The sequence below is a fragment of the Pomacea canaliculata genome, linkage group LG8, assembly GCF_003073045.1.
Source record: "Pomacea canaliculata isolate SZHN2017 linkage group LG8, ASM307304v1, whole genome shotgun sequence".
In the NCBI taxonomy this organism is placed as follows: domain Eukaryota; kingdom Metazoa; phylum Mollusca; class Gastropoda; order Architaenioglossa; family Ampullariidae; genus Pomacea; species Pomacea canaliculata.
In genome coordinates, this window is record NC_037597.1 from 5,127,553 (window position 1) to 5,144,705 (window position 17,153).

Below are 17,153 nucleotides of genomic sequence, written 5' to 3' on the forward strand. Positions count from 1 at the left end.
ACCATAAAAGTTATTTGGTTTTTATGTAAAAGAAAAGAAAAAGGGGTCTACATGTAAGACTGTATGTGGTTTCATGAACGTGAGAAACAGCATATCTAAAATTATGTTGTATCCTTAAACTTTTAGGTGAATCATATTGCATGGTGTGGCATTAAAATGGACAGATATGTTGAAGGTTAGTTTTCCAGCTTATGAGTGTATCAGCTCTGAGGGTTGTATGGCCTCAGTATAGCATGTTATACTGGTTGGAAATGGGATGTTTACCACCTTTAACATACACATGGAAGAAGAGTAATTAACTAACTTTCACAGTTGTGAGTAACAAAATATTGGAGTTGGTTGGTTTGTTTTTTTTTTTACTTAGTTATAATTTTGTGATGGCAGTCAATATTTATTCATATTTTTATTATTCATGATTATTATTTTACACTTTCTATTATCTACATTTTTTTTTAATGATTCATCATACTTATTTAAATCAACTAAGTTTGTTTTAATCTTGCATATAGTATTTTACATTGATGAAAATATAGAAACACGTGGCATAATCCTGGTGAGCTGCTGTCATTTGCAAATGAACCAGAAATGCATCAGAGTTAATGTTATCTTGTATATCGCCATATCCCGGACATATGCACAAGCTCGTGGTGTTTTACAAAGAATGACATCCTAGTAAGTTATTAGAATACCAGTGTTATTGTTCTGAAGATGACATCCTGTTCTTATACCACAATGTTGATGGGTCACAGATCATGCAGTCATTTGTCAAAAGTGGAATCAATCTGATTAAAAATCATCAGGAGACTGTTGATATCCACATGATCACCAAGCTGAGAGACAACACACTAAAATATTAAAACTTGACTGGCTTGATGTAAATCTGTTGCAGTGAAGACAACTGTCATGGCGCTTGTTAAAGACTTGCTGAAGAAAACTTGAAATTAGTAGGTAAATTAGTGGGAGGATTCGGAGAAAACCCCCAACCCCTAGTCCTTCGTACAGGTGTCACATACAGAGAGTGTCCCAAGATGAGATCTGAACCCTGAGCAGCTCACTGTGGTGGTGACAAATGAGTGTTTTAACCACTACCCTACCAGGCACCCCATCAGAACTGGGACCTGCAGTCCCATTATATAAGGGACACCACTCTCCGATACACTCACATCAGAAACTATATTACATTTGTATCTGCATAAAATGCATCATCCATGTATCCTCGTGCTTTGTTTTCACAATGAGGGCTACAGTAGTCAGCAGAAAGTTACAAAATTATTTCTCAAAAAAAAAACTTTATTGAAGTGCAGTCTCCTTATAGTCTTGTCAACGATGCATACATTCTGGCTTCTACTTTTTAAAAGCTGTGTAACACAATGTCCTGATCTTGGGGAGAGAGGGGTTTTTGATTCACAGTTTGATCCTCAGATCTGTTGGTGAAGGCCCACCAAGCATGTACAATCAACATTATACTCCAGTCTGGTCTCTTTTGTTCACTCAAATACGTTCCGAAACTGAGGTTTCTATTGCAGCATGGATTTGATAACTGGGGCTGTCACATAGGAATCAGGCAGCTATACTAGGCACCGTTTTCTATAACGTACTGATTTGACCTATAAAATATGGAGCTCATTCCCCACAAACCCTTGTCACACTGCTGAGAACCGATGAGCTTTCTTTAAGACAGTATCTGGATCATTTTTATGCATCATAAAAAATCCCTGGATCTGGGCAGCACTAATGGAATGATTTCCTGATGCAACAACAATCCTAGCAAACTCTTCTGCTCGAGATTCTGGTTGGTCAGGGTAGAACCGCAGGAACATTTGTGCCATCTGGAATGCAGATGCATAATTGACGAGTTCTTTCATGTCTACTCTTCCTGGTCTGATCAAAGCTGGGTCCAGTCTGCAAAGAAACAAAGAAAGTCCTCAGAACGAGTTGACATCTTATTTTTATAGCATATAAATAAGCAACAATGGTCATGTGTAATGGAGCAAACCTTCAGAAAGGTTTTTAAAGCAAGCTTTCTGAAAGAAAAATAATTTGTACTAGAAACACAACAGCATCTTAGGAAATTACCTTTCTAAATAGTTTGTTGTCATGAATATAATGCGGGCTTCAGCTGATGCCACACCATCCAGAGCATTCAGCAGTCCACTGAAGGTTAGACGTCCCATGCCTTGATACATAGCGGGATCTGAAATCATTATGTCGTCATGGTGCACTTACAAACGTGTCAGCTACACACCAACTCATGCATGCATACAGCAAGGTACAACACAACCTTAATGAGGCCCCAAAGATGAATGCTGCAGGCTGTTGACATGAAAGGCACATTAAAGGTACCTGAGGGCCAACAGTACTATTATCCCAAATCCTTCCAGACAGTTGGCATTCCCTTTTTGGGTGTGAGATGCATGGATCCTTAAAATCCCCCGAATAAAAAAGAAAAAGCAGTAGTTATAGTCCATCCACTGGATGTTGCAAGTTTCTGAAAGGTGCAAACTGCACAAATCCTGTAAAAAGACTATCTGAGCTGGCTAGGTTCACTGGCATACCATGATAGATCAGCGGGCAAGCCAGGGTAGAACATGTCACCAGTCACATAGAGGCAGAATCTATACGGGTGTTTTATGTTGTTTTTTTTTTATACAGATAACACCATTTTTTTGCTTCAAGGGTTCCCACTGGAACTTCTTTCAGATGCATTCATTTCTATTAACGTCTTATTTCTTGCCTTATTTGAAATGTCCTATCAAGGCCACAACCCTTTAAGACGTAATATAAAAAACATTATTCATACAGAAAACAATGCAAGACCTATCACAATTTACCGCAGATTAAAGATTTGAAGCACAGCAACAAAAGAAAATGTGTACTTTAATGCATAACAGCTCCAGATGATGACTATAATTAATATGCAAACTTTGTAACATCTCTGCAATGTGATGAAAGGTTAATGAACCAGCGAAAAGTACGAAAAATTAGGTACACCACATGCAAGCCGAAAGCATGCTCTGCACATTAATCAAACAGGTACTCAAAAACATAGAAACAGATTTTTAACCCATTGCTCATTAGTACAAAAGCATGGCTTACTTTCTTTGCTTAAGTCACGGCTGATGAAAGCAGCATCAATATCTTCCAGCAGGATGATGCTTTGTTCTGGAGCTACAGTTAACAGATGGTTGAGGCGGTCATCGGACAGTCCTTTTTCGCTTAGATTCATCACACATATGTTGTAGTCTAAAGTTCCTGTAAGAACACCATGGATAAGAGCCCTGAAGGCATTAAAAAAAAAAAAACACCTGCCGAAAGGAGAGAATTCAACTTTTCAGGTATCATGGTTTCTCAACTGATCAAATAATCATACCTGCAAGCGCCATGATGTAGCTACTTTTCCCGCAGCCTGGCGGTCCATACAATAAGTAACCCCTGCGATAAGGAATGCCTCGATCCATGTACCACTTGGGCTGTTGATGAACTCACGAACATCATCTAAAATTTTTTCTGACAGCCCTCTGTCAAGGATTACTGAACTCAGTGGTCGCTTTCGTCGAGGGTATCCAAATGGGCGCCACTCTGCTCCCATGGCCGTGTACATTACTGTTTTTCCTTCTTGACTTTGCAAAGCTAATTTTCTGGACTCCTCCAATATTTCAAAGAAAATGTTACGGTTTGTACCTAAAGTTGTCATTGTAACAGTTTCAAAAGGAAGGCCTGCTTGAAAATTTACCATCTGTTTTTCTCGGTTGCGTTCCACCCTGATCCAGTAACCACGATACCGAAAAAAGTGTGCACCTGGGCTTGGTACAAAATCAAACTGTGCATTCACCTGGTGAGGGAACATCACAGTGAATTAGGGATTATTCATATTAGTTTAATTATAGCATCTAAATCTAAAGTGGTTATAAGGTACAAGTAATTGTCCTTATCACTTCATGTATCAAAGAATCAAAAGCTGCATTGTTTTTTTAAAAAATAAGAAGACTCTGAGTGGGAAAGAAAACTATCGGCATATTAAGCTTTATGTTTCACAAAATAATGTCCCTTGATTTATTCAAAGAAAACTAACTACATGGATATAGGAATTAAATCACTTGGGGATTTCTTTGAAAAAAATGCATTACCATACCTTTCCAGTGTCAGTTTGACTGAAAGCTGTCTGCACACTGAGATGCTGTGTGCGAGTGCCATAGCGTGAGATCCATTGAAGCAGCCAGTGGTAACTCTTGTCTTGACTGGTCACTTCCAAAGTAATCATGCAATGTCGTCGAAAAAGTACTGCTCCAAGCTGTCATTGTAATACAGAACATAAAATTATTTACACATTGGAAGAAGAAACTTATCTATGGTGTAAAAAAAAATTGTGTGTAAAATAAGTGAAATGTTGATCAACATAGTATTTACTATTATTATTATAATAGCTCCAGTTCTTATCTTTTCCCATACCAAATAACCTAATACATTGCCTTTCAAGCTTTAGATCATTAATTGAGTAGTTGTACAGCATTTTTTCCATCATTAATCTAGTCACTTTCTAGCCACTTTTCTCTCTCAAAAGCAGAGCAGCAAGAATCCACACATCTTTTTTGTAATAACTTATCTCTTACTCTTCTACTCATCAAACTTTAAATGTATTCCTATTTTCTTTTTTTGACAAATAGACAAATTATGAAGTGACTATTTCAATAAAATTTGTGAAACACAAATGCTGTAGCTTCTCCACCATATTAAATCACCTGACTTGCTCGTCTTTGCTACTGCTGCTGCCATTCCAACACCAAACAATCCTGCTCCAGCACTGAAGTAAGGATTGGTGCTGAGTGACGCCAGAAATTCTGAGACAGTCATGGCAACGCTGTCTCGATCTTTATCCAGCTAACAGTAGGACTGCTGGAAGCAGAAAAGAGAATGTACCAAAGTTAATTATATACAGAACAGGAAACTAAAGTATGGTTGTACATAATTTTCTGAGATGAAAATATCGGTGTATGTTTAAAAGGAAAGTCAGCAGCTTTATAGCACCACTGCGAAGCAAAATATTAGAGTAATATTTGTAACCTTGCATCCTACTTCGCTCCTACTACTAAGTGTGGAATACAACCCTCTAAAATATTACTCGGCTTTTTGAAAGCCTTAATTTCAGTGCTCAAAACAATTATTTCAATATATATGAAGTTCAACTGTAATGCTGATCTTCACTTTGTGACTATCAGGCATTAATTTTGTCCTCAATGACCTCACTGTAGTAGTAGGATCAGTGGGATTATTTGACAGATGTGTTTTTGAAACATTTAAAGTTTCAGCTCAATAACTTTTTTTAGTTTTATTGTAAGGGGCTTGGTGATCTTTGCAAACTTCATTTTAAGTATATGGATCAATACTTGTGCTGTTGTCGTGTTCGCTAGCAGACGATCTCAGCCTATCCGTGGCTTTGTTAAATCACGGGTTTTTACATATGGAAGCAGTTCAAATGCACTTTGATAAATATTTCAATATTTCTATTATTGTATGTAATTACTGATTGAATTTCTTTATATTTACTAACAAGGCAAAAGAAACTAAACGCACATGGCATCACATTTGGGGATCCATCTTCGAAGGGACGCTACTTTGACGGCGAGACTCCAAGGTGACTAGAGTGATGTGACGTAGAAAGCTCTGCCCCCGAAACTACCATGAACGTTTTTCTGATTTATCAAGGAAGCAGAAGCCATTTCCTCTACTATCAATAGTAGTAAATGGGACAGCTGCGCTGCCTCCCACTTTCAATCTTTACATTTGATTTTGTTTCACCTGTGCGCATACATGCAGTTACCGGTCATTTAGCCCCACAGCGAAATATATCGCCTCGATCGCGGCTCGAGTCAAATATCGTCCCACTACACTTTGACCATGTTGTTAAAGTGCAACTTGAATCGTGTTATATACACCTGCTTCAAAGTCATTGGCACAGCCCAGTGACCTTCAGACTCTTCTGAAAGTGTTATACTGTTATATGTGATGACACGACGCGTGTCCTGTCGAGACAGTTTCAACTTCCATCGAGTTTCCGATTCTGGGTATCTATAGACAAACAGATTATAATGTGTTGTGGTATTTTTGTTTTAGTTTCATATATATCTGCTCTCTGGGATAAATAAAATTTTATGCCGAGTAATACCGAATTGTCCCAAGCCCAAAAGACGAATCGACCACCGATTACACAAGTAGCTATAATAAGGTCGGATATTTACCAACACGTACAATTAAGTTAGCTTGTGAGCACACTTCGTTTCTGATTAAAAGAATTATTTTTTTTCTTTTGGCTGTCTTCAGGATGAAAGGTAAAAATCCTAGTTCCCCCAGTTTGTCAATTTTAATTCTCTTAGTAAACAGTACGTTAGATAAGACTTTTACACCATTTTACATACATTTTTAATGTCTGCTGCATTATACTCATATATGTCTTGATTCAGGAGGTGACCAGACACATATAGAGTGATGTATTCTTAGAACAAACATTGAGTTGTAAAAATTCAGCAGATATATGAATGCTTTTAGTAAAGGGTAAATACATTTAAAAGCATGAAGCATCATCTCAAGTTTTAGTTCCTAACAATCAAATCTGAAAGGCAAGTCTGATCTTCCCAGCTATTCAAAAGATTTCCCATAGCTTGAGCTCAAATGTACAAGGAGTATGTGCAGCTGGCATAATGTTAAAAACTTAATGTACAAAATATAAATTTAAATTAAAACAAGACCTTCAATTCATCACACATATACGTAATATTCATAAGCAGTTCACTCAAATATACTAAAATACACACCTACTATGATAAAAAGTATTTATTTTGGTATATACATGCATGTAGGTGGTGGAGTATGATATCCTGGTAAAAATGCTAAGTAAATTAAGAAAAAAAGGTGAGCAGAAAAGTACAATACATCCAACGACAAAAGGTAACCCAGAATATTACTAAAATGGTTATGTTTCTAATGAGATGCTGTTAAAAGTGGTAGTTCCCATGGAACAACATTTTTAACAATAAATATGGCAGTAAAGTATGTTTATTTGCATAAACTTTCAAAAGAAGTAGCTTGATTTTAAAAAATGTAAAGAACTATGCAGAGAATGTGGTTTATGGATCCTAAAACATGTACAGGTATAAAATAAAAATGTGGCAGTCACATTAGTTATTTGTAGATCTGTCACACAACAAAATATTATCAATAGACAAAATACCTTTTGTAATAAAGACCAGCATAAGATAAGGTTGCATACTATCACCAACAATCTTCCTGATGGTGATAGACTGGATTATGCGCAAGACAACACCCGTATCCAGTGGACCTTCACCAAACAGCTAGAGGACCTTGACTTTGCAGATGACATTAGTCTCTTATCTCATCTGTAGCAACGTGCAAACCAAACTGAGTAAGCTAACAGAAGACTGGCTTAAAGGTCAACAGAAGACAAAAGTGATGAGAATCAACAACAAGCAGTAACTCTCAATCCAACTTCAAGGAGAGAACATGCTGGAAACAGATGAATTCACATATCTGGGCAGAATTGTGAACAAGAACGGTGAAGTGGAGGATGACATCAAAAGCCGCATCAACAAGGCCAGGCATGCTTTTAACAGCCTACGTCCCATCTGGAACCCCCAAGCATTATCCTTTCACAGTAAGACCCACATCTTCAACACCAATGTGAAGGCAGTCCTACTGTATGGTTCTGAAACCTGAACAGTGGCAAAAAACATCAACAACAAGCTCCAGACCTTTACCACCCGATGACTACGCTATATTCTGGGAATAAGATGGCCTGAAAATAGCTCCAACAGCAGCCTGTGGAAAAGAACCAGCCAGAATGCCACTAGTCCAAGACATCAAAGAGCGCAAATGGGGCTGGATAGGACAAACTCTGCGCAAACCAGCTGACACCATTGCCAGGCAGGCATTTGACTGGAACCCTCAGGGAAAGAGGAGAATTGGAAGACCAAAGCAGACCGAAAAATACAGCAGACAGGGAGGCAAAGGATGCCAGAACCAAATATGGCCCAACTGAGGGGGTCTGCCCAAAACTGGATCTGCTGGCAAGGTGCTGTTGCGACCCTACGTTCCTCAACAAGTAACAAGGAATAAAAATAGACAAAATAACAAGTCTCCTTAAAACAACAATGAGAACACATAAGTCATTTTAATAAAGCATAATAAATAATGAACTTGTTTCTGGCATAAAAGAGTGTTTGCAATTACAAGAAGACAAACTGATAGATAACACCTTGCTCACTTCTGATAATTGCAACCACAATGAGGCATCAAACAAAATCAGTCTGATTAGTTGTTTATCAAATATTTTATCATGGTTGGATATTTATCTTTTAGCATCTTTTCCATTAGAGTCAAAGATTGCAGATATAAAACGGCTATTTTCAAAAAATTATGCAAACATAACCAAGACCATAGGAGCACACATCCAGAAACAAATGAAAAAAAGAGTGGGTCCTATATCTGAGGGAAAAAAAGGAAGATTAATGGAAGAAAAAAATACAACAGGCTAAAATGTAAACATGAGGGAATTCTCCCCAAACCAGATTAAATTGTATGTGAAGAGTATCACAAATGGTGCAAAATCGATGCAGGAGGAATAATTAACATCTCAGTAAAAAAGTTAAATAACTGTACATGAAAGACTAGAAAAGAACATTTCATTAAAGTTCAGCCTTGGTAAACCATTACACCAGGCATTCTATATGCATCTTGTATGCCTATAGATGGAATGGTTTAAGCATCCCTGTTCATTTTGGTTTTGATTTCTTTCAATTGTTCTCCTTTCAGTTATGACTTTTATTAGCATCTAAAACTATTTTTCGTATTATCATGATCATTTATCAAGAATATACTTACATAATTACATCATCTCCCATAACGCTATGTGCACCTGCTGGGGTTTAACAATCCTATATATGCTGCAAAGACAAATTGATGTCCGATGACTTTACGTTGTTCAAGTAAGTTCAACCAATATTTTGCTAAAAAATGGCAACTGGCAGCACACATTAAGAGGAAAAAATCCATACAAGTGAGCATAACATTTTCTCTTAAATTTTTTTAAAAAAATTGGAGCGATATGATTTTTGGTCAAAATGGCCGGTCCCTGTTTAATAATTATAGTCAGAAGTCTGTGGTTGTCTTCTTATAGACACATCAGTAATTGTGCTTCATAAGTTAATAAACGAACTTTTGCAGAAGTCATATTTGAAATAAAATTCTTATGACTGCCTATTTGTGCATTATTGCGATTTGCTGAAATCACATTAAAAAATATAAATTGTGCACTTTAAATGAACATCTTTGTTTACAGCAGTATATATGTGTATTGACTGATTGCTCATATACTTGGAAACTTAGTTTCCCTGTAAATTTTAATCAAGCTCAACACTGGAAGAATAAACATGACCAAGTAAATGCAAAACAACAACATAAAAAAAGGATTATATAGTTTTTAAGAGCTCTATTATCACCATTTTAATAAATGAATTTAAATTTATAGGTGCCTGAAGCCATTGGTCCTGGAATCAAACCAGACTGGTTGATCTCCCTATGACAACCCCTCTAGTTATGACCTGATTTTGGTGGATTTTAGCAAGTCTTAATAGGATGGTTTTACTGAAATAATGAATGTAAAGCACATTTTCCTGTGTGGAAGCTCAATGCAATGCACATGAAAGACTACAAACGAACTAACAGCCAACCACACACAAAGCATCATCATGCACACAGGTGACGCCATAATAAAACACATGAACCAAGTGCATGGATGACAAACTGAGGAATGATAATTGATAATGGTAATAAAAAAGTCTGTGTACGAACACTATAATAACCATGAAATTGCTTAACAAAACAAAAAAGTATTTTGTCATTAAGAGGCACGTAATTGTATATTTAGCATTGAAGTGATAAAAAAATCAGCATAAACTATTGTCTTATTATGCCCATACCTCCACTTACCTATTTACCCACATTACACATACACACAATTCCATGTGCACAACCATGTATAGATACCATGTATAGATACCATGTATAGATCATGTATAGATCACAAAACAAAAAAAAAAAAGCTGTAGAAGGTCAGGTATCGATGGCTTGAGTGTAGCCAACTGCCTCCCCCTGTTCTGGGTGTCGCCGTATTCTGATGATTAGAGGTCTGCAAAGGCAAACAAATGCTTTTATCAACAGGAAAATGTTTGTTTACAAAGCCACTAATAATTCTTTATTTTATAAAAAAAATTTAGAGTATTTAGATAACACGTATGTGGTTTTTTTTTTTCAAAGCTTATATAGAATATTTGTTGCAATATTTTCTCTTCAGTTTGTTCACATCTAATCATTTTATTCAGACTTGTAATATAAGCTATCATGTACCTTTTCATATGATCACACACACATACATACACACTCAGGCACTCTCTCTTTCTCACACACATAAACACACATATGCACACAGCAAAGTCATTAGTTTAAGCAGGTAATAACCCTGTGACTTGATTATATATTACTGGTCTCCACACTTTGTTTCATCTGAAATTCAGCTAGCCTCAAAAGTCATGAAGCTCACAAACTGTATCTTCTCTTCTTTTTATAATGCTCTGTGACATATCACAAAGCATTCTCCTTTGTCCATCTTCATTACATAAAAACCAACCTTGGCCATGCCTAGTACCTGGTTGTTAAATTGAAAGGCCAGAACAAATCCTCTATCAAATATCCATGCTGTACACTCTTCGATATTTTCTAGAGCAGTGGTTCTCAAAGTGTGGTCCGCGGGCATAGGTCAGGTGGTCCGCGGCTGACAGTCATCATATGGCAGCAAAGTGATATTTAAAGTGATTCATTCCTCGCATTAACATTTTAATAACAAAGAACGGGGTAGGTGTTTTATGTCAACTTACTACTACTGTCACAGAAGTACATTTAGTTTTGAATTGTAATCAAACGCGGCAATTTAAATTTGAATTCTGTACAGAGTGATTTTCAGGCCTTGGTGGTCCGCCATATTTTTTACTTAAGTACAGTGGTCCGCGGTCCGAAATACTTTGAGAACCACTGTTCTAGAGCAACATTTTCCTTGCTTTGTCCCAGTGACAAGCTGGACACCCTAATCTTTGTCATCTCTTAACATGCTTAGCTCCCTTCTGAATCTAAGCCACCTAATTCAGTTTGGTCAAATATGGACAGTCAAAAAGTAAAGAAAAAAATCATTTACTTGAAGAATATGGCAAACAATTCCAATTTGTAAAGAGTTTGCTGTGTATTGTACTTACACTATTATTTTCTTTCATTATTCATTTCAGTAACAGTTGTTCTTTACTGCATGTTAACAATTTGCATGGACGATTATGTCCTGAAACTGTTCCTGTACCGATACCTGGCCTTTAAGTACCTTTATTTTTAACAATGAAAAGTGTCTTTGTTTGAATGAATACCATCTTTTTGACTCCGATTATTCCTTAAACAAATTTAGAAAATTATCTGTGAGTTTTGCTTATTTTTTTCTTACGTATACTTACATAAGAAATATTGTATTAGTGATGGCCAAACCAGACATAGTGATAAATGGCAGACCCTCATAAACACCCAGTGCTGCTTTGTAGATGGATGAAAATAAAACACCTGCCAGTGAGGAAATTATCATTTGTAGCACTCCAATTCCAGCAAATATTGCACCTGAAAATGAGGAGTCATTCGTTCACACTAGCTGTTGAAAATAATTAAGCTCTTGAAGATTAGCTACTCTGACTGTAACTTGTAGATGGGAATTTGAATAGGTTGTTTATTTTGCATATGTGTAAGGCATAAACAAGCGAAAAGAAAGAATGGAAAAGGATTTTCAGTGTTTATCATCAAGAAATATTTTTAAAAAAGAAAAAGAAAATTACCCTGCTCATCAGGAGCCACTGCCTTAGACATTAAGTCCTGCACATAGGTGATACAATGTCTGTCAGTAATCCAGCAGCAGCACCTACAACACATTAGAATAAGCCAAAAGAGATAAATATCTACAGATAGGTATTAAAATAGACAGTTAAGAGAATGTCAGCCAGAAATATACTGGTAAATGGCTTGGCAAGAATGTCAATAAAGAATGTATTGGTACATAAAAAAGACAACTGAACAAATCAGATGACACAAATAGGTGAAAGTTATCAAAGAAGGCATCATATGTAGCCTATTATAAATTTAAATTGACAAATTATAAATTTAAAAATAGATTACAAAATGGTAATTTAAATTAGTCTCTTTTCTAAAATTGCAGATATCCATAAATTATTGTGGGCTTCATCAGCACAACTTCACCACTTCACTAGTTTAAATTAAGAATGGTTCTTTTTGTTGTTGCTATCTTATTTCAAATTTCCTGAAGGTACATACCAATATAAATGAGAAGATCTCCCCATGCGATTCCTTTGCATAAATAACCAGCTGCTGCAGAGAAAACACCAATCAATACAAAGCTTGTCTCTGAAATCCAGCCTTTGCCAAAATGTACCAATGTCAAAACAATAATCCATTTAGCCAGGACAAAAACTCCACCAAAAATAGTGATCTTAACTTCAGCCCAACAAAATGGGCTATTTAGCAGATAGAGGATGTTGATATTACTGTCTCCAATTACTGCTGCCTGTGTAGTCAAAAAACAAATGAGGCAGACAATCAGCTTGAATCGGCGTTTTGTTGGGGTGTCTTTCACATAAAATTGAAAGCATCTGATGAAGAGTGCACATGTCACAGGAACACTGCTGGAAGGATGGTGTGTTTCGGGTAAGAAAAAGCACGCAAAAATAATGGAAAGAGTTGTCATTCCTGCTGAAAAGATTGTTGGCCAGATGAAACCAAAGGTTTTTATCGATATTCCTGACAGAACTGTTGCTAAAGATACTGATATGGCTATGCTTCCCTCACAGGTTGTAACTCGCAATAAACGGTTCTTTCCATCATGTGTGAAGTCTGCAACCATACCAAACGCTGCAGCAAGAAAGAGACCATAGTAACCACTCAGACCTTGAAAGATACTGCTTACGAAAAGCAACTCTGGTTGCAGTTTCCAGTAAAAAATGGATGCAAATGATAACTGAGTTAGAAAAAGGCCTATTAAAGAAAGTACGATCACAAATTTTCTCCCAAACCTGTCAGTCAAATTTCCAAACAGAAGTCCAGGAATAAAGGACAGAAAGTTACAGATAAAGTAAAAATACATGATAAAGTCATTTGTTTTAAGCTGTACTTTGTCCTCAAGTGAGTTGGTTGTTTGGCTTGAGTTACTGCAGTAGTTTTCACTGTCCCCTCCATTCCATCCAAGCTCCTTTGAGAATCTTTGATACAGGTAGAACTGCAAGACAGGAGAAGATATGGCTAGACTGAAAAAATACAGAAAAATCACCACCTCTATAAGGATCAGAGGCCTCTTCTTATTTATTTCTGAGAGCTCCACAGCAAGCTGTTCATCCTCATCTGTCTCCTCATGTTCTTCTGATAAGATGGCTGGCCTGTTTTCTTTTGGTGTTTCAGCAGTTGACATCTTCTAAAGGGGCTATCTTGCCAGTCTGAGAAACACAAGAGAAAACAAAGAGAGTGTATGTGAGAGAGAGAGTGTGTGCACATGCATGAACATGTGCCTAAAGGTACTGTGAGAGAAAATGCACACGTGTGTCTGTGTTGCTGTTATGTTAAAGGTGATGGGAGGCTAGACAGTCACACCTATCTCAGATGTTTCCAGAATGGCAGGGTGGTGAAATATGAACATGAATATCTGTCTCACCAAGCTGCTTCCCACAAGTCTTTTTACTTGTTTCAATATCAACAGATGTGCAGAGAATAAGCAGTGACAACTTTTGTCAGTTCCAGACTGCAGGAACATAACTTCAGAATCTAAGCTGCAAGTTTCATTGTACCTTTTCCTGCTCAGGAATGTACAAAAGTCATTTCTCTGTTTGCTTGACAACTATACAATAAAGGCTGTACCCAAAAAAGGATATCCTACACTTACAAACTCACCCTGATGACTATTCAACATCTACCATCTACCTTTAGGAAGTACGTAATGCTTCAGGAGAGAGAGAGGAGATAGGCAATTCTTTCACAAAAAATTGACCCTAACAAAAATGTAGTCTCTGACATTTCATTTACAAATGACCAAACATTTAGGGGACCACTTTTACCTTACCTGATTTATACTATTATTTTATTCTAACATTTTCTTCAAAGAAGTGCCGCTATGATATAATTTGCTATTAGAATGAGAACAAAAAAAAGGCAAACAGTACTTTACATGCTAGGGCTAATAGTGTAATCCAAAGACCATGCACAGTTACAGTTTCATCTTGAAAGTAAATATATAGCCTCTGAACAAAGCCATTTGAATCAGTATGTCAGCTCACCAAAATATTGTGTGTGTACTGTATAATCGAGGTTAGGACAGCGGAGCGATTGCCTGAAGATAATAGCTATTGTATTCTATATTTGGTGATGTGTCAAAGATCTCTCTATGTCTTAACAATGTATAAGTGAAACAAAAAAGAAATATTTGTTGAAAACTCTTATATTTTTATTTTTATTTAGTCATTTTCTTTTGTAGTCATCACCAAGTAAAAGAACAAGCTGTGATTTTTGTGAATTATCTTTATGAAATCTTTCATACTGTTTCTGCTATACAGTTTTTATAAGCACGTTGGCTACTCATTTTAAATTAGTTTTCAGAGTATCCATAAAACAGGACTGTTCTTAACACAATCACTCTATCTGGAGATGTGCATATTTGTCTACTAACGTTTCACCAAATCCGCGTCAAATTTTCCTGAATCAATAATTAATTAAGTCAGCCTGAATCTATATATACTTTTTTAATGCTGCATCATACTATAATTGAATTGCATAAATAGATATTTGATGCACCTTAATATTGACTAACCATCACAAGTATAATGCGTTTCAGTGCTAATGTATTTGTGTTCATTAATGAAACGTCTTTGAAGAATGACCTGCAAACTTTTTTGCATTATAACTTATTGTAAACAGCCTGTACACCAATATAATGCAAAGTTCCGGAGTTTTCAACTTACAACTTACAACTGTACGATATATATTAAGTACACGATGTCTGATTTTTTTTTTGAAAGTTGTATTGCTCATGTCATACATTTGAAATAGATAAATTCTCTGCTGCTCGAAATGTTCAACGTGCTCAGCTGATGGGCGTGTATATATATTATAAAGTAAACATAAACACGCTTCTGTTATATACACCTTAGAAAAGTTATCAGTAAGTATACACCTTGCGCAACTTTACTCATTTACAATAAGTATTCAAAATACTTACACGATATACTAAAGGACTTGCACCAGTTGGAGATCATGTGCATGGAATCGATGATGCACTTTGCTTCGTCATTACGTTCGTCAAGACTCGCTTATATGCAGAGTACACTTTGAACTTTCGGGGTCAAAAGTTATTCATGCACTTCCGTGTCAACGAGTTTCGGATCGCGGTCTAGCTTGTAGTTCACACTTCGAGAGGGAAGAGCTTTTACACTAATGTTGTTTGATAAACCTCTTTAAAAGAAACTGTACATGTAGTTAAAAAGAATGTAAACATGCCTATCAAAATCACACTTTCTGATCTGTATGTTTATTCATTACTAACGTCAGTTTATGTTGAATGAAGACAACACCACGAATTAACTGTTATTCACAGCCGTGACAACACGGTTATCTTATTTATTTTTATTCATTATTAACATATCAGTGTATGTTTGTGATTAAAACATACGTTTTGTTATTAACAGCACCAATAAGCGACCCGGAGATGGGGTGAGCGAAATAATAAATACGGCGAAAAGATATGAACACAAGTTCGTGCTATGAACAGCTAGAGTCTGACACAGTTTTGCACGATGACTATGTACAAAAGTCATAAGCATAATGGTCAAGAAATACTCGTAAAAAACCCCAAAAAACCAACGAAACAAAAAAAAAAAAAAAACAAAAACAAAAAAACACGAACGAGTTGCATTCGGCTTTTGTGGCATCGGAATTTATATTTTTCAATTAATTTGTGTCACAGCTAATTAGAAAGCATAAAATGCCATGTCAGGGGTTGGTGTGGTGATTGTAAGTGCTATGTACATTTATTACATCATACAGGGAGACAAAGCCACTCTTGCATGACTCCAGACACGGATTCAATCTCGACTTTTATGCAGTCGACCATATCATCATCCATATGAGAAGAGTGTGTCAAAACAACTGCATGCGAATAGTTATGTGTATAAATGTTAAAAACAATTAATTTTCTCAAATCACAGATTTGTTTTCCATCCCATATATGTTTGCCATGAGATGGCATAGTATAAGTTCAAGGTAGTTACCATCTTAGGGAGGTAGGGAAGGTGAGGTTAAAATTCTCATGCACATACCAAGGCAACTGCTTTGTACAAGGGCGATGCTCATTTCCTCTCCCTTTACCTTCTCTAACCCTCTTTACTGATCATCGCTGGATCAACCGGGGAGAAGGAAGTGTTACTCTGTGCACCATAGGCTTTGGATGCCGTCGATTTACCATGAGTAAAGATATTTTATGCTTTCACCACCCTAATGGGGCATTTAGAACACATTAAGAATGACATGATTAAATAATATAATAATTAGGTTATCCACTTAATATATGATATAAAATACAAAACATATTTTATAGGCAAAATGTGCATTTAAGAACATAGCACCTGGATGCCTTCAAGGTTCTGTGGAAAAAAAAAATCAATTTTTCAAAGACAAAAATTGTTTATTAATTTACATTTTTGTAGTGTTGTAAAAAATATGCTTTTCTTGGATCTTTATTCTTGGGAGTTATGCACAGATATGATTTTAAGTGAAGAGTGTGAAAATCAAAATCTTATATTGTTTGGTAAGTTTTGTGGTCATCTTGTTGGTGTGTTTGATTTTAAAGATGAAGGTTGCATAGTCACTACAAACTCATTATGGATGGGGATTGGTTGGTTATGGATGCTTAACGCCATGTCAGTTATGGATTACAACAGGCTGTACTGTGTGCATGGTGTACCAGCTACAGATCACTGCTCCTATGTCCACTTGTTGCACACATGCAT

General features: G+C 36.4%; 2 protein-coding genes across 2 annotated transcripts; both read right to left on the minus strand.

The window, feature by feature from the left end:
* Positions 1–343: 343 nt before the first annotated feature.
* Positions 344–13,558, minus strand: LOC112570803 (mitochondrial chaperone BCS1-like). Its single transcript, XM_025249430.1, is given in 8 exon segments — positions 344–1,902; positions 2,077–2,194; positions 3,097–3,252; positions 3,371–3,472; positions 3,475–3,832; positions 4,133–4,291; positions 4,740–4,893; positions 13,436–13,558. Coding segments are annotated over 6 exon segments (1,122 nt in total). The 5' UTR covers positions 4,262–4,291; positions 4,740–4,893; positions 13,436–13,558; the 3' UTR covers positions 344–1,643.
* On the minus strand, positions 7,853–17,039 carry LOC112570802 (solute carrier family 46 member 3-like). Its single transcript, XM_025249429.1, has 5 exons — positions 15,368–17,039; positions 12,424–13,595; positions 11,931–12,013; positions 11,562–11,718; positions 7,853–10,198 (listed from the first exon to the last, which is right to left on the minus strand). The coding sequence occupies exons 2-3, from the start codon at positions 13,568–13,570 to the stop codon at positions 11,961–11,963; spliced, it is 1,200 nt and encodes a 399-aa protein (XP_025105214.1). The 5' UTR covers positions 13,571–13,595; positions 15,368–17,039; the 3' UTR covers positions 7,853–10,198; positions 11,562–11,718; positions 11,931–11,960.
* Positions 17,040–17,153: the final 114 nt, after the last annotated feature.